Genomic DNA, 25104 nt, shown 5'->3' with positions numbered 1-25104 from the left:
TGAAGTCATCTTTACGTTAGCAGTGTTTTCTTTTTCCTTTTTTCCATTTCTAACGTTCTCTCTCCCTCTGTCTCTCTCTCCCTCTCTTTCTCTTAAATACAATGGACTTTCAGCTCTTCTCTCTCTCTCTCTCTCTCTTCTCTCTCTCTCTTTGAAACCCCAGCAAAATAAATTAAAATAAAAAATAAAAATAAAAAACCCATTAAACAAAAATTTACAAAGACCCCCAAAAGCTCAAATTTTTCTTTCTTCCTAACCTTCCACCATCACCACCACCGCCACCTATACTCTGATCGTTCTCTTCCAAAGAACCCATTTTTTTTGTTTGTAGAATCATTCTGTTTCTGGGTTTTTTTCTTTTCTTTTTCTTTTTTTTTGGGTTGGTTTATCTGATTTAGGCTCAAAATCTGCAAGCTTTAATCCCTCATTCCGGAGGGAAAAAAAGGGAATAAATAATAAGGAAGAGCTGTCTAATTTATATTAAATTCAGTTTCATTTTCGTTCATATATATATATATATATTATTTGTAGTAGCTCTGTCTTTTTTGGTTGAGTGGGGTTTGATTCTATGGCTGCGGTTGCTGAGATTTCCGGTGAGGCAGCGGCTGCCAAGAACTCGAACTTGGAATCGAAGACGATAACGGAATCGGAATTCAATGTGCAGAAGCTGGTTGATATGTTCACAAAGCTGAATCCTTTAGCCAAAGAATTTTTCCCTTCATCTTTGTCTCAGCGTCATCACAACAACCTCAAGATCAATCACCAATTTTCTCCTGACGACTCTCTGCCCTCCAATAACAAACAGTCGGTCAACGATAATTACCCAAACAACAGAAGGGTACTCATTCTTTTCATTTCTCATTTGATCCTTTTTTTTTTTTTTTTTAATTGTTGATAAATTTTCCTTTTTTAAACTTGAATGATGGGTCATGCTTATTTCTTGTGGAGAGATTGATTTTTTTTATTTCAAGTTATTATTACTATTATTATTATTATTATTATTATTATTATTATTATTATTATTATGATTTGGGTGGAATGGGAATTAAATTTATGATTTTTTGGTACTTGATAAAGTTGTCAGCAAATAGAGATTTTTTCAATTTTTTTACTTGTTAAGTACTGCTTTGGTTAATGTGATTTGAATTCCCTATCAGAACTGGTATGTGATGTTACTAAGGGAAAGAGTATTTGAAGTTGCTTCATTGTTGACATAGTTTGTCTTTTATTTATTTATTTATTTATTTAGCTGTGAATATAGTTTCTTTCACTTCCGGTCTTCACTTGTTTCAATGTAACTTCATTGCTAATATAGTTGGAATTAATTATTTGATGGTTATCAATTTGTGTTTTATAAGTATTTCAATTTAGTTATGTGTATCAATTATTTTTATGTACAAAGCGCTAATTATTTGGAAATATTTTTTGATTCTTGTTTCAGAAAACTTTCAGAAATTATTGGCAAATTGCTTTACATTTAAGCTAATTTATTCATTCAATATGTGACTTTTATATGTTTTGGAAAGTATCCCATAATTAGTATCATTTATTTTCTTATTGTATTATGGAACTCTAGCGGGGGGGAGGGAATAGTGTATTATTAGAAAAGAGTTAATTAGGATATAGTTTTTGCTCTGTCTTCACTGTTTTTTGATAATTTATATTTTTGCCTGTTTCCAGAGAAGAAATAACTATAGCCAGGGGAGAAGAAGGTTAAATGGTAGAGCCTTTAGAGCTGAACGAGAAAATAGCGTTAGGCGTACAGTATATGTTTCTGATATTGATCAGCAGGTGAGGAAGATGGAGATCTTTTTCTTCACTCATTGTATATTATATACAATTGCCTTATTCCCTTTATTATGAGCAAATAGATTTCACAAAAATTCTCTTTGATTTAGGTCACTGAAGAGCGCCTTGCTGCCTTATTTAGTAGTTGTGGACAAGTAAGTTACTCTACTCACTTGAACTTCAATTACTTCAGATTAGATTGTTAGTTGGTTTAAGAAGTTGGTTAAATTTAATACTTTAATGAGTTGAGACTTGTGTACCTTATTCTGATTTTTCACGGTATCGTGTTCTGATTGCTAGATTGTTATGTCCATTTTTGTTTTCTTTTTCCTTTGCCATGACCAAAACGAAATCTGTTTATTCCCACACTGTTGAATCATCATTCAACCCAAGGGGTGAGGAATTGAATCATGTAACAATAGGAGTTTTGCTGTTTCATATTCATGATTTACCTCCAGGGCTTTCTACTCAAGAGTTTTATCAATGTGTTTACAATTGAAATCTTTTGTAGTTTAAGTAGCATTCCTATTATTAATGAGTACGTTAAACCTTCCTTATAAAAATCTATGCTCATGGCTTGTAGCCAGCAGTTACGCTTGCCTCGAATTCTTTTTCTAGACAAGTTATCTATTTTTTCCCTTGTTCTTTTGAATGTTAAGGGCGTGCTGGACTCTTTTAATTTTCACCCCCTCTACTTAATTTTTGAGAAACTATGCTACATGCTGAAGTAACCATTCCATATTCTGAGAAAAAGCTTTAGTTTCTTTATTCTCTTTTGTACTATTGTTTTAATTTATAAATATTAACCGTGTTTATGCATATATGTCAATATTTTGGTTGTTTTCTATTCCTGTTTGGGTTCTGCCCATATATTGTATTTTTCATTGTCTAATATGAGTTATCAATATGATTTCTGAAAAGCTATAATGGATATGTGGTTAAAAACAGAGCTACAGTTGCAAATCTGTGTATTTCTGGCTTCTAAGTAGCTTAAATTGGAAATTGAATGAGTATTATTAAATAAAAGTCACAACCTTCTGAGAATATTCTGCATTCAGAAATAGACACTATTGCAACATTATATAACTGATATTGCCAAACACAAGCACTACTTTCTACAAGAACCATTGAACTAAGCCGCCTATGCTTCTCCCTTTTGGGAACAAAAATATGCTTGTTTTTCTGATTAATTATTTTCTCGAGAAGTTCCACCATCTATGCAGAGATGTTTCCATATAGAAGGAAATAGCACAATCATGCAAAGAAACTAATATTTTATCACATTTTTAAACATAGAATTGAATGAGAAGACATTTCTATAGAGAGACAAACTTAACAGATGCTTAAACACGTTGAGGAGCTGTTGGATTGCATGGCTAGAGGTGAATGTTTTGGCATATCTCTTCAAGATTAAGGTACAGGGGGATAGTTAGCAGATTTGGAAAACTTAAAGGAGTTCCTATGTGCAATGGAGCACAGGTTTAACTGCTTCAATTATGTCCATTATAAAATTATGGGATAGCTATTTGGAAGCTACCAATTTGTACCAGTATTAATTCGTATTTATTGAGGTTTGTTAAAGGAAGTGAAGGTAAGCACAAGTAGACGACATGGACATGGTATCTGGGGCTGTACTTGCAATTTTGGATTATAATTTTATCTATATTGAGAATAGATTTGCTCACTTGTTTGGTGACCATATGGAGCTTCTGAATCTTTTAGGATTTTTGAGTATTTTTCAAAATATTATGTAGATTAAGGCATTTGTATAACACTATAGCCTGATGAATCTGCTAATTTTATTGAAACAAGTATTATGCAGAACAGTGGATGCTCAAAGTTGGAAGTGCTTTCTGGTTTTAATTTACTGTTTTGCAAAATAGTTTTTTGTTTATATGGCTTAATCATTGACTTGGTACCTCAACAACCAGGTATTTTTCCTTTTGGATATTGTCGTGCTGAGTTAATAAAATTCAAAGCATGGTGAGGTGTTTGCAGAATTAAAATTGCTTCCTAGCGAGCATGGCCTACAAATATCAAAATAATATGTTTAATTGATTATTTTAACAAACTCAAGCTTATTGATGTTTTGACTGCATTTGGAATTTTATTTATTTTTCACTTTCTACTACCTTCTTCTTCCCTTCTCAAGATATTTTTTTGTACTTTCCCCATCAATTGAGGCATGTTTTTAATATGTCAATATTAAAGAACTTTCTAACTTTTATCTTGTCATGCCTACAAGAATGGAAGAGTTACATGCCCACAAGGATGGAAAGTTACATTTACCTTTCACATAGCTAATTCTATTTGTTAAGGTTATTTTCTGTAGGCTTGATCTATGTGGGCCATTTCCTTTTAGCTAAAGCTTTTGGGATTAAAACTAACTTAAAATGTTACCATTACCATTGTCTGTCTGGTCTTGTATTTCGATAGCTATTTCAGTATTCCTTTCATGCATAAAAGTATTATGTGCCTTTGTTGAAGGTCAATCTACATTTTCATTTTTGTTTGTCTGTTTGTTTGGTTGGATAAACTGTTCATATGTGCTTCTTCTGTTTGAAGGATTATAGGTTATATTTATTTGTGATACTTATGTCTGTTTTGTGTCATTTCCCATTACATATGTTTCCTGATCAGGAATTTCCCTTATTCTTTGCCATTAAGAGCTTTAAAACTATATGCCTTTTTTAATGGGATTGCTTTTACTCCTTTATGCAAAGATACTAGGTTTATTGGTGCTGGCTTTAGTTTCTTTAACTAAAAGGTTCATGTCATAGATGAGATAGTAATATGATGTTTCTTAATTCATATTCATATTTGAAGGTTGTTGATTGCCGAGTTTGTGGTGATCCACATTCAGTACTTCGTTTTGCATTTGTGGAGTTTGCTGATGAGCGTAAGTTAATTGCTTTCCCCTACAAGTCTCTCTGAGATTTTGCACAACAAGGAGTTAATGATTGTTTAAACATCTCATGTCATGTGGAATCTATGTCAACAGATGGGGCAAGACAAGCTCTAAACCTTGGCGGGACAGTGTTAGGCTACTATCCAGTTAGGGTCTTACCTTCAAAAACTGCCATCCTTCCTGTCAATCCCACATTCCTCCCTAGGGTATGAATGAGTAACTCTTTGGACTTCTCGTGATTTGAGCACAATGCTTGCATCTTTCTTCTGGTTTTACCAGTAAGGATGCACATGGTGGAGTTTTTGCTTAGTGGGAGTTTTAATGTTTATTATAAAATGCAGTCGGATGATGAACGGGAAATGTGTTCGAGGACTGTCTATTGTACAAATATTGATAAAAAGGTATATAAGTATTTCTTGGTTTAATTTAGTACTTTTATACATAATCTTAATTTGATTGCATTTTTGTGATATGGATCTTGCTCTGGTAGATTGGTCGTTGTCATTTATTGTTTTCTGAAGAGTTGATGGAGTGCCGTAACTTTTCTCTAAAATATATTTCAATGCTTTTAGGTTTCTCAAGCTGAAGTCAAGACTTTCTTTGAAACATCTTGTGGCGAGGTTGGGACAGTTAAAAAAATATGTCATTTTGTTTGTTGGTTTTCCATACTGATAATTATTATTGTTGGCAGTTTTTTTTATAGTTGCAATTTCTTCTCTCAGGTTACTCGTTTGAGGCTTTTAGGGGATAATGTGCATTCAACTCGTATAGCTTTTGTTGAATTTGCAATGGTAAGGCAGCATGAAGGTTATTGAAGATTGTAGACCTAATATTTTGTTATGCTATAATTGTTTTTTGCATTGAACTTGATCCATATGTTATTTGTTTCAATTTTTTTTTTTTTTTTCCTCCCCCAATAAATGGTACATGGTGATGTACTATCCTTGCCAAGGATGAATTTAGTTATCCCTTTTTTAAGGCAGGAGTTGGAACATAATGCTATATATAAAGGTTAATGGTCTTGTGTAACATTGTTAACTACATGTCTTCGCTGAGTTTCATTTGCTTGCTCATATGTTGTCACAAGGATACTACTATTTGAGCATTATTTCTTTCTTCAAAATGGCCTTGATTTGGGTGTTGTCATCAACACGTCTGAAGCATTATATTTTTTCTTGGGATGCATGTAAACACTGTACAGAATTTAGTAAAAAACAAAGGTAAAAGAAAAGTATTGGAAAAGACGTTTGTTGCGGAGAGCTATGGTAGTAAAAACTTGATAGAATGATTCATGTTTATGCGAACTCCTGATTATTTGAAACTATAGTTCCTATTTTATCATTTTGTGAATTGTGTTCTGGTAGTTCCTAAATTTTAGGGTCTACTTTCTCAGTAGAGTTTTCTTCTTCCCTTTCTTTTTCTTTCTTCTCCCCTCCTGCCCATCTTATGAAGGTTATAATAAGTGATTGTCAAATGATATCAGATATACCCTTGCAAATATATGAATTCTGATAAGTTTTCTAGTCATTATGCCCTTGTTCTTTTTGACTTTGGATTCTGGATGAACATGTGTAGAGATAGATACCTTGGTGTTTAATGGAAAGATACAATTTCTGATTGGAAAATCTGTAATCTGATTATATTTTAAGTAAAATCTTTAATGTTTGAAAGATTTTGGGCTAATTTACTAATATTATACAATTCATTCACCCTTGACTCTATTTTTATTTAACAATCATTTGACAGAATGTGGTTTGAGGAGCTTAAAGATCTTCTGTGTACAGTGATAGACAACGAATCTGTATTGACAAATATTAGTGAGGTTTGATAATACTTTGATTTTCATATGCAGGCAGAAAGTGCTATAATTGCACTGAATTGTAGCGGCATGGTGGTTGGAACCCAACCAATAAGGTAACATTGCTGAACTAGATGACTTTCTTTTTTGTTTTTTACTTCCGAGCTCAAATTTTTATCAATATTATAATATCACATCAATATTGTTAATTTTTCAGGGTAAGTCCTTCAAAGACACCAGTTCGTCCACGAGTTACTCGTTCAGCATTGCACTAAATTACCATGAAAGAGTAATCCAGAAAACTTGGTCCACATCCCAATTTAGAGATACTTCGCTGCGTTTGAAAGGGGTGGTGAAACTTTAGTTTCTTTCAGTATTTCCATCTTCTCTGTTGCAACAATTCTTGTTCTATGACTGAACATACCGGGAACCTGCTTCAACTGAAGTTTTTTACAGGATGGTTTCGATCTTGAGAATTTACCTTATTCAGTCCTCTTTGTTTTGGCAATGTTCTCTATTATCTTTAGATAATACTAGTCTCAGTACGGTGGTCATTGTGGGAATATCCTTGGTCATACTTGTGCATGTACTCTCAAAATAGCCCTGTTACCACTTTGGCTACCGATCAGATGGTGCAATTAATGGTAGCCAGTGCTCTGCCCTCCGCAAATGTGAAGGGTCTGAAAATGGAGCAGCAACGAGAAACTTATGAATATTGGGCAAAAGCGGACACAAATTTGACCATAGGATGGATGTTGCTATGAATTTGGGTAAGATGTCCTAGAATGGGGGGTCATTCTCATGTCTAGTTTTTCTTTTTCTTTTGTCATCTTGCTTATGACAGTCGAAACTTGCCAAGTAAATGTAAGTTATCACATATTGTCTTTTGTCATATAGCAGTCTTATTTAACATGTTTTTCTAGTTCCTTTGTTAGGCGTGGTTTGGATGCGAAGCCATCTAAACGAGTGGAATTGGAAAACTAGGTTAAAAAAATTTCACTAATTCTAGTTTCTTCTTTCTGTATGTGTTTGGTATTTGAATTCCATTACAGAAAAGAAAATCTAAACAAAATGAAATTCTTAAATATTCTCATGCAAAATAGAATATGTTAGTTGCACCAATCAATATATATACATCATCCATTTAATTTCTGATGGGCATGTATCAGAGAGATAATACATTCATCCAAATATTAAACTATATATATGCATATTTGATATCCTGAGAACCATCTACCTCCTTATAATGTGAGACATTCTCATATTGACGATGTCTCATATTGACGATGTAGCAAATGTCTATGGTTACACATTTTCAACTAGATGTTTAGTTTTAAATTTTGTAACATCTTTGCTACATTATTATGTCATCCATTATAAGCTAGGCGATAGGCGATGGTTTACATGAGAATTCTTTATATAACTAAACCCAACAAGTTTTGAATAAGTTTTTATTCAAAATGACTTTAATGATGCTATACATTATTTCATGTTCTTTGAACCAGGGCAAGCAGGGCGATATCTAAACTATCAAGAAAGTGGTAAAATTGAAAATGTAAATACATAGTGGTGGGTAGAGCTAGATGGAACATAAAAACTGATAGAACAAAGCTAGGGTGCCAAACCATTAAAAGTCATAATATGCTACAAAAGAGAAGAAACTAAAAGCAGGTAGGAGGGGTTTGTTGTCCATAAGAGACGCCAACAACATTAACGCACGATGATTTCGAATCTCCTTTACCAACATACTCTAGATTGATGTTGTCCAGGATTACTTTGTTACAAGGCTTGCTTCTGCTGCAAATCAGACTCACTGCCACTTCTGAACTTGAACTTCCCACTATGTTTTTGTATGTAACATCGCTGATTTGCACGTTAGAAGAAGCCTACAGACAAAAACAGAACAAAAAAGTACGAAAACCATTTATAACATATATAATTAGTTGAATGCAATATTCAATCTTTGGGTTTAGTATTTATACCTGTTGATCACAACCACCATGTGGGCAATAGAGTTGATCAATGGTGATGGGATTAAAGACATTTTCCATGATAATGTCTTGGAATAGAAAATTGAAAGCCTTGCAGGAAGTAGGAGTAGGCCACGTCTTGATCCGGACTCCATTAGTAGTCCCTGTGAAGGTCGAGTTCTTGACAACTATTCCACTCACATCTTGCTCTCCATCATACCTTCCAAGGCTTCCAATGCTGATTCCATGGCCGGGACCACAAACAACCTTAGAGATGTGTATCTTTGTGCTTCCAGACAACATGGCTATGCAGTCATCCCCAGTAGCGATCACCGTGCGTGAGATTTTGATTCTGTGAGAGCTTCCAATCTTAATTCCATCTGTGTTTGGGCTTTCATCTGGAGCTGATAATCTTATCTTGCTCAAATTCATGTTTCTACATCCGTAGATGTTGAAATGTGCATTCTTGCTATTGATTGATCGTAGGTGGTGAACCTTTGAATCGTTAATGAAATCGAATGCCAATGACTGTTGCATTTACATATATGTCAAAAAAAAAAAAAAAAAAAATTACAATTCACCCACATATATATATATATATATATAAAGTCACATACATGCCAGGATGAATTTGAATGTTATAAAATTGGTACTTGCTTCATAGACTTGCATTTGCTTAATAGTGGTAATCAAGTGACAGCACATCCATGTATGATTTCAAAAACATTTATCAAATATGTTGGTATGTAGAATTGAACCTTCTGGCTATATATAGTCTATGATGCAAGTATTTAGACTTAAACTATTAAATCGACCTAATAAACAACAGGTTGCACATATCTATAAAATTAATTATATATTTACTTGGTTAAAAAGAGAAAGAACTTACAATGGGAAAAATAGGACAATTGGAATTTTTGCTGCAGTCATTGTGAGGCCAAGCTGAATGTCCTTGACCATCCAAAATACCCCCTCCACTTACAGTCAATTGGTCTATGTATCTGAAGTTGATCCAATTGCCATTATTACTATTTGGTAAATAAGTTGGAGCCTTCAGAGTCCCTTTAATAACAAAGGCTATTGGAGCTTTGCATGGACCCGAGAATTGCACTGAATTCAACATGTAACTCCCAGTGGGAATCAAAACTCTAGCCTTTCCATTAGACCATTGGCATCCTTCGCTCCAAGCTTTCAGTAAAGCCTAAAATTATGCATAAACAACATATACCGTTAACCTTTTAAATTTAATTTTAAAAACATAAACAACATATGCAATCTCTCCTATATATTACACTAAAAACCTTTATTAACCTTATACATTTAATTTCAAAAAATATGCTCAGGCCCAACAAAACCAGCACATGTACAAACAAATTCGACATTTAGGAACTTCGTACAAAATTACTAGATCACGATGTTATGGATTTTTTTTTAAATAAATGATAAGAATTTATGAGTATGTTAAAAATAAAATAGTCCTTGTTATATTAGAATGTCCAAACTTTGTTATCAGTAGGATAAAGATTAGTCTATTATGGTCTTCTACACTTCGTTAAAGTCAAGATATCCTAATTTATATCATCAAGATAACATATATATATATATGTATATGTATATGTATATGTATATACATATGTGATTATAAGAGTTTAAAACAAATTCATTTCAATCGAGGATTCAAACTCTTTAATTATGAGGTAGAATGCAGATTTTGGTTAGTTAATATTGGAAAGAGTTATTACCTGACTGTTATCTGTTTTGCCATCTGCAACAGCACCATATTCCATGACATTGAAAGTTTTGGATTCATCACCTTCAGCTTCTTCCATGCACCATACCAACAAGAACATCAAGAAGAGAACCCTAGAACAAAATATCATGAACCCCATGATTGCTTGCTGCCTTTTTGAGCTCTCTCTTTGTTCCTTTGTGTACTTGATATATTGAAAATGGTTTTATGGTATTCTTCATTCCTTATATGCACGAATTTGATACAAATTTCATTTATGTGCATGCTTATTGTTGCTAATATGATTCTAATTTCTTTTCCTTTTATTGGTGGATCATGAATGGGTATATGTGGTTATTTCTTTCTGTGGATGATACTAAGTGAAGAAGATGAAAAAGCATTACTAGAAATATTTGGGAACTTCCAATATCTAATATGTTAAATATTGATTTAGGGTGATTACAGCCATTAATAACACAGACATTTTTTGCATTGTAAAGAGAAATACTAGCTGGTGCATTAATAACTTATTTTATGATTGGTCGGAACATAATTTAATCAAAAGTAAATAAAATACTTACAATATATTACCATGATTTCGTGTCGCTTACCTAATCAATAGAATTTTTAACCAAAAAAAAAAAAAAAAAAAAAAAAAGAACGATATCCTTTTCTGTTTTAATTTCCAATCAAAATTAAGGATGGTCAAATTATTGCCAAAAGAAATTTTTTTTTTTTTGAAAAAAAGGACGGTCAAATTAACAAAAACACTGCCCAAAAAAACAAATTAAAACGATGGAATTAGAGATCATTATTCAAAAGGAAAAAAAAAAAAAAAGATGGAATAGAAGAATCTGGTTAAATCTGTGTCTATTTTTTCATTTTAAAAAATCAATTAATATTAATATTATTTTTGGAAGCAAAATTATAGCATGATTTCATTAAACCATATACTATAGATGTTTACATTTTCAACAAATTGAGAGACTAAGCCAATACCTTGTAATTCATTAGACCTGGTCTAGAGCTGTGAAAACATGCAGTAATTAGAGTTTAATTAATATATATATATATATATATAATCAGTTGGCCCCTTGAATATGAGAGGAAGATGAGTGAAAGAAACCAATCATTTTTGTGGATTTGACTTTCCAACATATACATCTATAGAGTCAAGATTATCGTTTTTATTTTATTTTATAATTTGTTTTTGACAATGACAATTGGTTTTTTTTTTTTTTTTTTTTTTGGAGCTGCAATTAGGGTCAATTAAGTTATACTAGAATAAATTATACGTCAAGAAAAGCAGTATATTTAAATTAACACAGACGATCAATTCCTCTAATTAATCAGCTGAATAAGTGATTATACAAATATAGCAAAAATAAAGATATTTTTTCCCATTTGATGACGCTAGTAAAATTACATAAAAGTGTTATAAATGACTTGGCAATAATAGAAGTTATAAATGAAATTCCAAGTTCAGAAAAATAAACATATATATTTGAGTGATGAAATTAACGTGGCATTTAAATTAGAATCATCTTAGAGGTCAAATAGAGATCAGAATCTGTTGGTATCCATAAGCGAAAAGGAAGGGGTCAATATTTTAAAGCATATGTCTATATATACAAAACAATGAACAAAATGAACAAGGAAATAAGGAAAGATAAGTAATAAACGGATAAATAATTATGGATATATTGTGTGAGAGAGCTAGTGTGATTCATATTCTTTAGATTGCGTATCTACTTTAGTTTTTCTGAGGACTAAATCAATAAACGCTCTTCATATCTCAACCATTAATAACAATATTCTAAGGTCTAAAGTTGAAATTAACACAGGTCCCACGAGGACCACAATATAAATTTTTGTTCTTTAATTTTTGGTCAAACACGACTAAATTATTTTGTCTCTTGACTTGCATGCTATTGATACACAAAAAAAGTTTTGAATTCCATTATGTTTAAGTGAAAAATTGCCCATAAAAGGAAAACTTTTTTTCAATGCACAAGGTGTTGTGCAAAAATTGGTAACACCCTTACAATCCCAAATAATTTTGCGTCCATATCGATCGAACAATTTATATACATATATGTTTGTTTATAATTCTACAAATATGATTTTCAGCTTTTTCCTTTTTGGTCGAATTCAAATACTTTATATGTCATTGTTAGCACTGAATATGAAATCATCAATCTAGAACAATTTTATGATAAAGATCTCAAACCATCTAACATGCATGATCATAGTGGTTCATATTTCAAACCACCAGATGATGAAATAATCGTTCTCAATATATATTTTATATGGGAAGTTACATAAAGTGACTGACCGTTTCTATTCTAACCAAACTTACCAGTTTTAAGATTTGATTAATCTTATAAGCCGGCTCTATATTTTGTGCGATACATATAGTATGGCATTAGGTTGAAGAGTTGAACTGCTTTTCTTTTGGATTTGTTAATTGTTATTATTTTTTCATACTTCAAATTTCAAAGCGCGTATTGAACCAAATACACTGATATTTCTGTGTTTTCCATGTAAGACAAACTCAGCCATCATTTTTTTTTCTTAATTAAAACACAAGTATATAATTTCAAGCAGCTGATTGATGCACTTGTCTTAATTTCTTACGACAAGAATGTTGAAAAGAAAATTGTCTAGCTTATTCATCCCATATAATATAAAACAACAAGTCAAATGAAAACCTCATAATTATATTTTTTTATTCCCAAATAAAATAAAATATTAATAAAGATAAGAGAATAAAAAATAAATTAGCTACATGATTTGTGTCTGTCACACTTCTTCAAATTTCTAGAATATCTAGATGCCCTCTTACTTTTTGACTTGGCTTAATAAATGTGGCAGTAAGAATTAATTTGTAAGCAATTCAAAAGTTCCAAACAATATAGTCCAACTGTCTCTTATTGCAGGATGGAGATCGTTTATTGCTTCTTCATTTAATATAGTCTCATTTCATTTTTTTATTTCATTTAATTTTATTTGCTAAGATTTTTAAATAATGTGAGATTGTACCATTAAATATATATATATATATATATATATATATATAAATTAAAAAAAAAAAAAAAAAAAGGAGGAGACATAAGTTCTCGATGGAGATCTTCTTCGTATTTCCTTTCCTTCCATGTCAAGCGGCGTGGTTTGACCCGAGCCTATCAACTTCTTCTTCTAGACAGCAAACACAACACAACGGTCAATCTCGAGCTCTTCTCCTCCTTTCCTTCTCATTTCCTATCCCCAACCCCCTGCACTCGAACTCTGTCAAAACCCTAACCAGCCGTACAAATTTTTCCATATGCAGTAACCCCTTTTCTTTCTTTTTCCAATATCTCCATTTCTATATATAAACACAACCCTAAACAAACAAAACAAATATCCCACATAATTTATAATCTCATCGGGATCGAAACGGATATTAGCTCTGAAGCAGAGATAGCAGAAGAAGATCAATCGATTTGATTATGTCAGGTGGGCAGAAGCAGAAGATGATGATGATGAGAGATGATGGTGGTCATAAGGTGGCTGCTCCTAGGGTTGTGATCATCAATACTGAGTATGTAGAAACTGATGCTGTGAGCTTTAAATCCGTTGTGCAGAAGCTCACCGGTAAAGATGATCTTGATTCCTCTTCAGCCTCTCGTCGTCATCATCGTCGTGACCGTAATCGTAATCCTGATCATCAAGAAGCACAGAGGTCCACACACCAGAGTGTAGAATCTGTTGCAGGGAATAGAGGTGTTTTGGAAAGAGATATCTCCTTTAAGGACTTCGACAAATTGCTTAGAAACATGCCTACCATGGATGACCTCTTGCGGGACTACTGATTATATATATATATATATATAAACAAGCTTCTTTAATTTATTTTATATACAAGTATTTCTATTTTCTTTTCTTTTCTTTTCTTTTCTTTTTTTAAATTTTTTTTCCATTTTATTCTTTCGTATTTATGAGTATCACACAATCACGATCTGCTTATGTACATATTTCATGCCTTAGTGGATCCGGCTAATCTCCATTTTTTTCTGTATGCATATAAATATATATGAAGAGTGCTTTTTGGTTCACATCTAATTCAGTTTATGTATGTTAGAAATTGCATGATCGACGTAGACACAGTAATTAGAATCATACTAATTCAATTGACAAATTTGAATTAAAAACTAAAAAAATTGAAGTGACAATTATTATCATTTGCCATGTGGTACAATTCTCATCCAAAACTGGAAGCATGTTCAGAAGCATGTCCTCAATAGATCAAAATTGATATATATATATATATATATATAGCACGGTTTGGAAATTAATGGCCCTCGCAATCTAGCTAGCTTCTGTAGCATTGAATTTTATAACTGCCCAATGAATGTATAGCTTTGTTTTCTTCTATGAAATGATATAATATTTTTGGTTCTAGGAATATACATAATAACATAATAGAGAGATTTATATATATATATATACATATATATAGGGTGAGGCAACAATACTGACCATCGGCATGCAGATCACACCAAAGTCATTGTTTTTAAAAAAAAATCAGAACAAAATCGACATTTTTTTTAAAAAACATTAGCTTTTGATATGGGTCTATAAGGACGGACTGCATCATAGAAGTACCCTACGTATTTATATCGAAGAAAATTTAACTAATTAAATAGTGATTGAGCTAGAACAAAACTAGACATAATAGTGTAAAAGTTTTAGAAAAGGAAAATAAAAGAGAATAAGAAATGCATACACTAATTTGAGATGCTAGATAAATGTTGGTACAATAGCTCTCTTATAGGTCTTTACAAAAGACAGATCCCATAATTATGTGAAGCAATTGGTATTAATTTCTTGATTTCTTTCCTTAACAAGTAGTACGAAACTAGCTGCCATAAACCAGTTGCTTGGCATTACATTTTATATTACACACATATTTTCACCAAAAAATAATAATATAATTAACAAACTCTCACACCCCTTTGTTGCTCAAGCGTTGCAAATATTAGTTAGGATAAGAAATTAATTATTTATATAAATCTCTCCGAAAAAAAAAAATTATGTTCATTGTAATAATATATAATTATTTTTTTTTTCTTTTTTTACCTATAATTAATTGAACCTATGAAAATGTGAAGAAAGTTAGTGTCAGTTCAATCGATTACCTATCTATATATACAAAAATGTGAAGAATTAAAAAGATTTGTGTCTAGAAAAAACATTACAACAAAAATAAAATTCAAAATAGATCTCTTCAATTTCTGAAAGGAACATATTATATTAGCATAATTTTCTTTTCTGTTACGATACTTCTATTGAAAGCTGCTGCATTAGATTAAAAAATTCAGTTTAATACATTATAACCCAAAAAAAAAAAAAAGGGAAAAAAAAACAATTAAGTTTAAACTAGAAACAAATTGAAACCCAATTTTATTTTCCTTTTACATTTCCACATCTAATCAAACACATGAGAAAACATTTTATGTTTTTTTCCTCCCATTTTTTCTTTTTTTTCTTTTTCCCCCCACTTTTTTTTAATCCAACTTTTTCTAACTCCAAAGAGAGCCTAAATTTGTATTCATAGGCTTTGCCAAATAATAAAACCACTGAGGATACATTTTCAAACTCTAAATTCTGTTGAATTAAATTAATATTTGTGGACTTGGCATAATCAATTACTCACTTACAGGGCCTATTTATGTCATTAATGGGACTGGCTTATTTTATTATTTTGTAGTAGGGCCCTTCGTCACACACTCTCTATAAGACTCCAGTTGGCCCATTGGACTGGAGGACCAACTCTCTTTATAAGTCCATTGACTTATCCATATTTTTCCTAGTATAATTATATTATCAAATTATTATTATTTTATGTGTGTCAAAATTAATGGATAAGTCTGATTTGCAGAGACTATTTAAAGGTCTAGGGCAAGCAGACATGAAGAATACCATATAGTATTTTGGAGATTAGGGTTTTCAGAAATCTGAGAGTGGTTTGAGAGTAGTGTGTCCATAGGCACTACTTACATTGTTTCTATTTTGCAGGATTAAAGATCTAATTTATCAAAAGCTGCATTTGGAGGTTAGTAATTTATGATTTATGGAATTTATTATGTATATTTAGATCCATAAAATATCTAACAATTGGTATCAGAGCATGGTTAATATGTATAATAAATTTCATGTGATTATTCGGATTATTACTGTATGTTCTGCCATTGAATAATCTATACATGTTTTTTGTTTATTTTTCCTTCTTCTCCGATTCGAATACATGTGTAGATTAAGAGAATCAAAATTACATATCTTGTGAATATATATAAGATTCATGCCCGATTGTGTTTGTGATGTTTATATATTTGCTGGAATCTATGTGATAATACTTTCGATTATGTATGAATATCTATATATATATATATAACCCGATTGCTATTTATTCATTAAAAAAAAAAAAAAAAACAAATCCTTAAAATCCAAATAATGGTTATTGATGCTGTTTGAAAACTGGGCTATGTTTTATTGGAATTTATTAATTGCATGTAGCAGTTTAGATTAATCAATTTTGTTCAAAACCTTGTAAAAACTGTTGATTTTGAAACTTCCATGGCCGAATATAAACCTTGCTTGGATGTTTATTTTGGGTTGATTTTGAATCAAATTGATTTGTGGGAAACGTTGCCCAAGGGAAGACGAAACTATCGTCGCCAGTATCGCCGGAAACGGAATCCGGAACGGCGAGATAGATTCGGGTAAGAAGTCGGGTCGCGGGACCCGTACAGTTTGGAATCGCATCAGCCCGACCCGGCTAGCTGAGGAAGAAGGCCCGAACGACGTGCCGTTTGGGCTGACTGCTGATGTCATCTGCTGACGTCAGCACGACACGTCGTTTGCCGACGTCAGCAGATGACGTCAGCAGGCAAAAAAATAATAATAACTTTTTTTTTATTGATTTATTTGTTGGTTATTTATTAATTAATTTAGTGACTCAATTGTTCAATTTATTTATTTATTGTTTATTTATTTGTTTAATTATCACATTCCAATTTTATTAAATTAAATTAAATATTTATGATTGGAAAATTGGATTGTGTGAGCTTACCCAAAGAGGCTTTGTTCCTAGTTGGCATAGTAGTGTGGGATTTTAGGTACTCACCTATCGTGAGACTTATTTTGTCTGCATTATGTGTACCAATGTAATGTGTGTTGGCATAGTGGATGGGTTATCTTTTCTTTACCTATATCATGAAATTGTCAATTTGTTAATTATCTCCCACTTATTAGCCAGGGTCTATACGGGTAACTAGGCTACCCTGTCGGTAGTTTTAGTCGCTTTGTATAACGTCTAGAATGGCAATGGAAGTTAATTAAATGCCATGTATTGCGGGTTCGAAGTTGCCCTGTCGGTGATTCAGTTCAATGCATTTGATAGTGGTTATTTGGTTGACTGTCCCTGGCCCACGTAAGGGTATCTTTAGTGCTACAAAGACCCTAAGCGATATTTATGTTTGTGTTTTTGTGTTGAGGGGCTGGAGAATAGTAATTGAATTGTCTTAAATTTTTTGAATGTCTTATTGTTTACTATTTTTACAGCTAGTAGCACCCCAAACCTTCTGCCCATGACTGCCATGATGAAATTGGATGGGACAAATTATCAGAAATGGAAGAAAATCTTAATTATGAATTTGACCTTTATGAAATTGGATTTGGCTTTGGAGATAGATCCACCAGAGATACCGACTGATGAGAGTACTGCAGCAGCTAAGAAACTTTATGAGGATTGGAAGCACTCTAATAAGTGCTGTATGATGATGATGGAGAATTACATGGATGAGGCCATATATGCTAGTATTCCTATAGTGGATACTGCAAATGGACTTCTTGAGCAGATAGGAAAGAAGTTTATCAAGTTTGATATGAATGAGAAGCATCATTATTTGGACCTATTGAATAATACCAAGTATGATGGTATTAAAGGAGTAAGGGACCATATTATGCTACTTTCCTCCTATTATAATAAGCTGAAGGATCTTAAGATGGACATTGGAGAGGAGTTCTTGACCTATTCGATAATGAGGAGTCTTCCATCACAGTTTGATAATATAAGGTCGAGTTTGAATACTAAGAAAGAAGGTTGTAGCTTGGAGGAATTGACTGCTATCCTTGTCAAGGAAGAGGATGATATTAAATTAAGTAAGTCTAGGTCTGTTGCTATGGTTTCACATCAGGTAGATAAGTCCACGAAGTTTTTCCAAAAGAACAGACAAGGATTCAAGCCAGGACAAGGTTTCAAGCCTGGGCAGGGTTTTAACCCCAATAGGAAGAAGTTTTCTGGTATGAAGCCTAAAGGGCCGAGGGATGGTGGTTTTCAGATTAGAGAAAGGAAAGAGTACTTCAATGGAAGGTGTGGATACTGCAATAAAGTTGGGCACAAGAAGATAGACTATTGGACCTTAAAGGGAAAGCAAGAGAAGAAAGGTAATATTTTAATGATTGAGACCAATATTATCGATGTGCCTATGAATTCTTGGTGGTTAGATACCGGAGCAACAATTCATGTTACTAATTCATTGCAGGGAATGATAAGCCGAAGGGGCCCAACCAATCTTGAGCAGCATGTTTATATGGGAGATAGCTCAAGAGTGAAGGTGGACATTGTGGGAACAATCAAGTTGAAGCTTGCCACTGGATATGCTTTGGAGTTGCAAGAAGTTTCTTATGTACCTTCAATAAGAATAAACTTGTTATCTATTTCTGTTTTGGATAGTCAAAGTTATAGTTTTTTGTTTGGAAATAACAAAGTTGAATTATTTAAGGATGGTAAAGTTGTTGGTCTTGGAACTTTATGTGGCAATTTATATAAGCTTGATTTATTTAATAATGGTCTCAATTTCTCTGTTAATTCTGTTGTTGCTCCTATTGTTGCTTCCAAACGCCCAAGAGTTAATGACAATTTCTCAATGTTATGGCATAAACGTTTGGGACATATTTCTAGGCACAGAATGGAAAGGTTAGTGAAGGATGGGATACCTCCTAATCTTGATTTCTCTGATCTGTTGACTTGTGTTGAATGTGTGAAAGGGAAGTTAACTGCTAAGGTAAGAAAGGATAAGTTAGCTAGGTGTGGAGATGTTTTGGAGTTAATCCACACTGACATATGTGGACCTTTTACACCAACTGCTTTGGGTGGTTATAGATATTTTATTACCTTCATTGATGATTACTCTCGTTATGGACATGTTAAGCTTATTCGTGAGAAGTCAGATTCTTTAGTTGCCTTTAAAGAGTTTAAGGTAAAGATGAAGCTTCAAAAGAATAAGAAAATAAAGCTATAAGGTCTGATAGAGGTGGTGAGGTTTATGGTAGATATGATGAGACTGGAAGGAACCCACGGCCTTTTGCTATTTATTTGCGTGAGTGTGGCATTGATGCGCAATATACGATGCCTGGTACACCTCAGCAAAATGGCATAACTGAGAGAAGGAATAGAACTTTGTTGGATATGGTGCAGTCTATGTTGGCAAATTCTAGGTTGCCAGATTATTTGTGGGGAGAGGCTTTAAGGACAGCGGCTTATATTTTGAATCAAGTTCCAAGTAAGTCCGTTCCTAAGATACCTTTTGAGTTGTGGTCAGGAAGAAAGCCTAATTTGTACCATTTTCGAATATGGGGTTGCAAAGCTGAAGTAAGGATTTATAATCCCCAAATTAAGAAGTTGGATCCTAAAACCATTAGTGGATATTTTGTTGGCTATTGTATAGGATCTAGGGGTTCAAGATTCTTTTGTCCTTCTCACACCACCAAGATCGTGGAATCAGACAGGGCCATTTATTTTGAAGATGATTTTGGATTTGATGATAATAATGGAACAAGGGGCCTTAATTTAGAGAAAAAAGTGTTTTCATTCCCAGTATAATTGTTCCTGATGGAGATATTGTTGATTCAGTAGTTGATGAACCAGTAGTTGGTCAGAATGAACTTATTGTTGAAGAGCAGGATATTCCAGCTATTGCAGATGCTGATGTACCTTTGAGGAGGTCACAAAGAACTAGGAGATCAGCTATTCCTGATGACTATGAGGTTTATTTGCAGGAGCATGAGTTTGACATAAGTGATGATTCAAATCCAGTCACTTATGAGGAGGTCATAAACAGTTCAAATTCAAATTTTTGGTTGGATGCAATGGAAGATGAAATGAAATCCATGGCATCAAATGGAGTTTGGGATTTGGTTGAGTTACCAGAGGGTAACAAGCCTGTTGGGTGCAAATGGGTCTTTAAGACTAAAAAGGACTCCAATGGTCAAGTGGAGAAGTATAAGGCTAGACTTGTAGCTAAAGGGTTTAGCCAGAAGGAAGAAATTGATTATGTAGAGACTTTCTCTCCTGTATCCACAAAGGATTCTTTTAGAATCATTATGGCGATTGTGGCGCATTATGACCTGGAGTTGCATCAGATGGATGTCAAGACTGCTTTTCTGAATGGTGATTTATATGAGGATGTATATATGGTTCAACCAGTTGGTTTCGAACAAACAGGGAATGGTAATTTGGTTTGTAAGCTTAAGAAATCTATTTATAGTCTTAAGCAAGCTTCAAGACAATGGTATCTTAAGTTTGATGAGGTTGTCACCAAAAATGGCTTTAAGGAGAATGTTGTTGATAGATGCATATATATGAAGGTCAGTGGGAGCAGTTTTATATTTCTGGTGTTGTATGTTGATGACATACTTTTGGCTACTAATGACATTGACCTATTAGCTGAGACAAAGCAAATGTTGTACAACCATTTTGATATGAAAGATCTTGGTGAGGCTTCTTTTGTTTTGGGCATCAAGATTGTTCGAGATAGGACTAATTATGTGTTGCAATTGTATCAAAGAGCTTATATTGATAGAATTCTTAAGAGATTTGATATGCATAATTGTTCTCCTGAAAGTGTACCTGTTACAAAAGGTGAAAAGTTTTCTAAAGATCAGTGTCCCAAGAATGATAGAGAAAGGATGGCAATGAAGAATGTTCGCTATTCTTCAGTAGCGGGTAGTTTGATGTATGCTCAAGTTTGTACACGGCCTGATATAGCTTTTGCTGTGGGTGTGCTTGGTAGATTTATGAGCAATCCCGGTCCTATTCATTACCAAGCAGTTAAAAAGGTTTTCAGCTATCTTCAGGGTACTAAAGATCATATGTTGACATATCATCGCACCAACTCTCTTGAAGTAGTGGGCTATAGTGATGCAGACTATAAAGGTTGTGTAGATGATAAGAAATCTACCACTGGTTATATATTTATCATGGCAGGAGGTGCTGTGTTTTGGCGGAGAGCCAAGCAGTCAGTGACAGCATCCTCTACTATGGAGGCAGAATATGTGACGTGTTATGAGGCTACCTGTCATGCAGTTTGGCTACGGAATTTTATCCATGATTTAGGAGTAGTTGACTCCATTGAGAGGCCTATTATGATGTATTGTGATAATACTGCAGCGGTGTCTTTCTCCAATAATTTAAAAGGTACTCCTGGTGCGAAGTACATTGATGTGAAATATTTTGTGGTAAAGGAGAAAGTTGAAGAAGGTCTCATTACTGTTGTTCACACGCCGACTTATAGCATGGTGGCAAATCCACTGACCAAGGCTTTATCGGTAGGCATATTTGAGGAGCATGTGTTCCGTATGGGATTGTTAGGCAGTTAAGACTGCTGTGGGTCAGTGGGAGTTTGTTATGTCTTCTGTAGTAATATCCATGTTGAGTATTATTTATTTCTTTGAATATTTTAATACATTGATGTATGTGGATCATTATTTATTTATGAGATGATTTATAACACATATTATTGCTCCTTGTATTTACAGGCCTGTTGAGACTATTAGTCTATGTATATGTGTATGTTAATCCACAGGTGCCATGGTGAATCCCTACTACCTAGTTTGGGTATATTGTTGTATCCTGTCGATACGCAATATGCTTGAATGAAATAGTTTTGTGTGTTGGGGGATTGCACATGGTTAGGTAAATCTCTACTACCTAGACTGAGTTTATGGCATGCAAAGTACTCAGTTGAAATGGTATAATATTTTGGGAAATTTACTGAGAGAATCTCTACTGCCTAGTCTAGTATATTGTTGTGCCCTGTCGGTATACTATATATTTGGATGAAATGGCATTAGTAAGTGAATTTGAAGTTTATATGATGATGATTATGCAGTCCAAGTGGGAGAATGTTGAATTAAATTAATATTTGTGGACTTAGCATAATCAATTACTCACTTACAGAGCCTATTTATACCATTAATGGGACTGGCTTATTTTATTATTTTGTAGTAGGGCCCTTGGTCACACACTCTCTATAAGACTCCAGTTGGCCCATTGGACTGGAGGACCAACTCTCTTTATAAGCCCATTGACTTATCCATATTTTTCCTAGTATAATTATATTATCAAATTATTATTATTTTATGTGTGTCAAAATTAATGGATAAGTCTGACTTGCAGATACTATTTAAAAGTCTAGGGCAAGCAGACATGAAGAATACCATACAGTATTTTGGAGATTAGGGTTTTCAGAGATCTGAGAGTGGTTTGAGAGTAGTGTGTCCATAGGCACTACTTTACATTGTTTCTATTTTACAGGATTAAAGATATAATTTATCAATGGCTACATTTAGAGGTTAGTAATTTATGATTTATGGAATTTATTATGTATATTTAGATCCATAAAATATCTAACAAATTCGACCAGGCTTGACTTGATAAAATCCCTCTCTCCTTTAGTTTAGACAATATTGTAATTGCAAACAAAAATAAATAAATAAAAACACACACACAAACAGAAGTTTAAGCTAGAAACAAATTGAAAAGTGAATGAAAATCTGCTAATTGAATATCGAAATGTCTGTATACCAACCATCGTCCTCCTAATTTCCTCTTTCACTACCATACTAAAATTCTCCTCCCAAAGCGAAACGTAAAAACTTGGGGGTTTGTTTTCATCACTGTACAATGTGGGCTTTCCCATATTTGAGCACAAAAGTATAGCCCGATTAGGCCCAAATTTGATGAGAAAGATTTCTCGATTACGGAAAAAAAAAAAAAAAAAATTTGCTTGTTTTTGTAAATTTTTATTTTCCTTCAATTTCTCTAATTGTTTCTTTTTATTATTATTTTTATATTATATTACGTAGAATAAATTTTAACTTTTGTGTCTATCTATTATTTGGTATAATAGATACAGTTAATAAGCACACTAATTTTTCTAATAAATTTTCCTTCTTTTTTATAATTCCACTCATTATTTTGTTGCCTTTCATCTCTTTTCCTTTCTCTGTATAAATAGATTAGTGTCAGTTTAATCAATTATCTATCTATCTATATGTATACAAAAATGTGAAGAATCAAGAAGATTGTGTATAGAAAACATTGCAACAAAAATATAATTCAAAAATAGATCTCTTCAATTTCTGGAAGGAACGTATTTCATTAGCATAATTTTCTTTTCTGTCAGGGCCTGCTCAACCATAAAAGAGGTCTAAGGCAAGTGAAAAAAATGAGGCCTTAATTTTTAATAAATTTTATAAGATATTGCAAAACAAATAATAATAATAATTAATTTATATCACTAAACAGTAAAATAATTAATTATTTTTTTTAAAAAGAAGAAAATTTGAAATAGTTATTTAAAATTAATTTTTCTTTTTTCTTTTTTAAAAAAAAAAGGAAGAAAATTTCATACCCAGATTGATAATTTCTAGTAGACATTATAATAAGTAAAACCAAATACAACAAACAAATACTAACAGTAAACAATAACATACACGTAAAGACAATATAAAAGCTATAGAACAATAGAATCTAAATTTTTTGTGTGGGAACAAACAAAGCCTTCTAGAGCAAGAATATATGTTTGTGAGAGTTAGAGAGGCACAAAGCATACAATTAGGTGTAAGAATGGCCCCTTGTCTTCTTACTTCTTTGCTTAAATAAATAAATAAATAAATAAAAATAATAGAAAATAACTTTGAAATTTGACTTGAACAGTATAACAGAATTGGTGGATATTGTGATATTTTATGGTTATAGTCTTGCAGTGTTTGGAAAAGATGAAGAATGTGGAGGAAAAACAATGATTATTGAATATTTTGACATTAGAAAATTAATACTGAAGATTGGAAAAAAAAATATAATCTAAAAATAGGATAATAATCTTTTTAATGTAATTATATATTTACCTTTTCCAAAAGATATTAAATTAATCATGTTCCAATTATAGATTTTTTTTTTTTTAAATCCACAAATCAATTAATTTCAAATTTTGAGTGAATTATAAAATTATGTTTTTAACCTTAATTGTTGATTAATATTCTTTTTTTGTTTTGATATTTTAAAGATGTAGGTCTATATTTGGACAAAAAAGATATAATCTATTATTATAACAAATGCGCATATATATATATATATATATATACACAGATATACCTATTATATATAAAATATATACAGTATTTGAGAACCTGATATTTGAGGACCTTAGGCCACAGCCTTGGTGTGTATTTATGCATATATATATATATATAGTCCGTTTATGGTATAGACGGTCTTCATATGGATCATAGTATTGGTGACGGTTTTTTATAGTATTGATGATTATTTTCTAAAAAACCGTCATTAATATTATAAAAAATTATCACTAATACTGCAATGCTCATACAAACAGTCCTCACCATAAAAATTTTATAAATATATATATATATAAATAAAATAATATTAAAATACGGACCATCTGTGTATACGGATAGTTCATAAAATGGATTTTTTTTTTGAAAATTGTAAAAGCTATATATATATATATATATAATATATACAATATTTGACAACCGGGTATTTGGGGCTTAGGCCACGTGGCCT

At 32.5% G+C, this 25104-nt stretch overlaps 4 protein-coding genes across 4 annotated transcripts; 2 read left to right on the top strand and 2 right to left on the bottom strand.

The window, feature by feature from the left end:
- Positions 1-31: 31 nt before the first annotated feature.
- Positions 32-7518, top strand: LOC107432738 (polyadenylate-binding protein-interacting protein 9). The gene is made up of 10 exons (XM_016043920.4): positions 32-838; positions 1681-1791; positions 1899-1943; positions 4615-4687; positions 4790-4902; positions 5038-5097; positions 5269-5316; positions 5419-5487; positions 6549-6610; positions 6712-7518. The coding sequence occupies exons 1-10, from the start codon at positions 569-571 to the stop codon at positions 6767-6769; spliced, it is 909 nt and encodes a 302-aa protein (XP_015899406.1). The 5' UTR covers positions 32-568; the 3' UTR covers positions 6770-7518.
- Positions 7519-7826: 308 nt separating this feature from the next.
- Positions 7827-9131, bottom strand: LOC112489016 (polygalacturonase-like). The gene is made up of 2 exons (XM_048466074.2): positions 8477-9131; positions 7827-8380 (listed from the first exon to the last, which is right to left on the bottom strand). Exons 1-2 carry the CDS (start codon positions 8999-9001, stop codon positions 8156-8158), a joined length of 750 nt encoding a protein of 249 aa, XP_048322031.1. The 5' UTR covers positions 9002-9131; the 3' UTR covers positions 7827-8155.
- Positions 9132-9332: 201 nt separating this feature from the next.
- LOC107432720 (exopolygalacturonase) lies at positions 9333-10353 on the bottom strand. Its single transcript, XM_025066928.1, has 2 exons — positions 10207-10353; positions 9333-9665 (listed from the first exon to the last, which is right to left on the bottom strand). The coding sequence occupies exons 1-2, from the start codon at positions 10351-10353 to the stop codon at positions 9333-9335; spliced, it is 480 nt and encodes a 159-aa protein (XP_024922696.1).
- Positions 10354-13325: 2972 nt separating this feature from the next.
- On the top strand, positions 13326-14304 carry LOC107432721 (VQ motif-containing protein 10). The gene has a single exon (XM_016043904.4). It carries the CDS (start codon positions 13685-13687, stop codon positions 14045-14047), a length of 363 nt encoding a protein of 120 aa, XP_015899390.2. The 5' UTR covers positions 13326-13684; the 3' UTR covers positions 14048-14304.
- The last annotated feature ends 10800 nt before the right edge of the window (positions 14305-25104 follow it).

This window comes from Ziziphus jujuba, chromosome 11 (genome assembly GCF_031755915.1).
Source record: "Ziziphus jujuba cultivar Dongzao chromosome 11, ASM3175591v1".
Classification (NCBI taxonomy): Eukaryota; Viridiplantae; Streptophyta; class Magnoliopsida; order Rosales; family Rhamnaceae; genus Ziziphus; species Ziziphus jujuba.
This window is presented reverse-complemented; position numbering and strand designations above follow the sequence as displayed.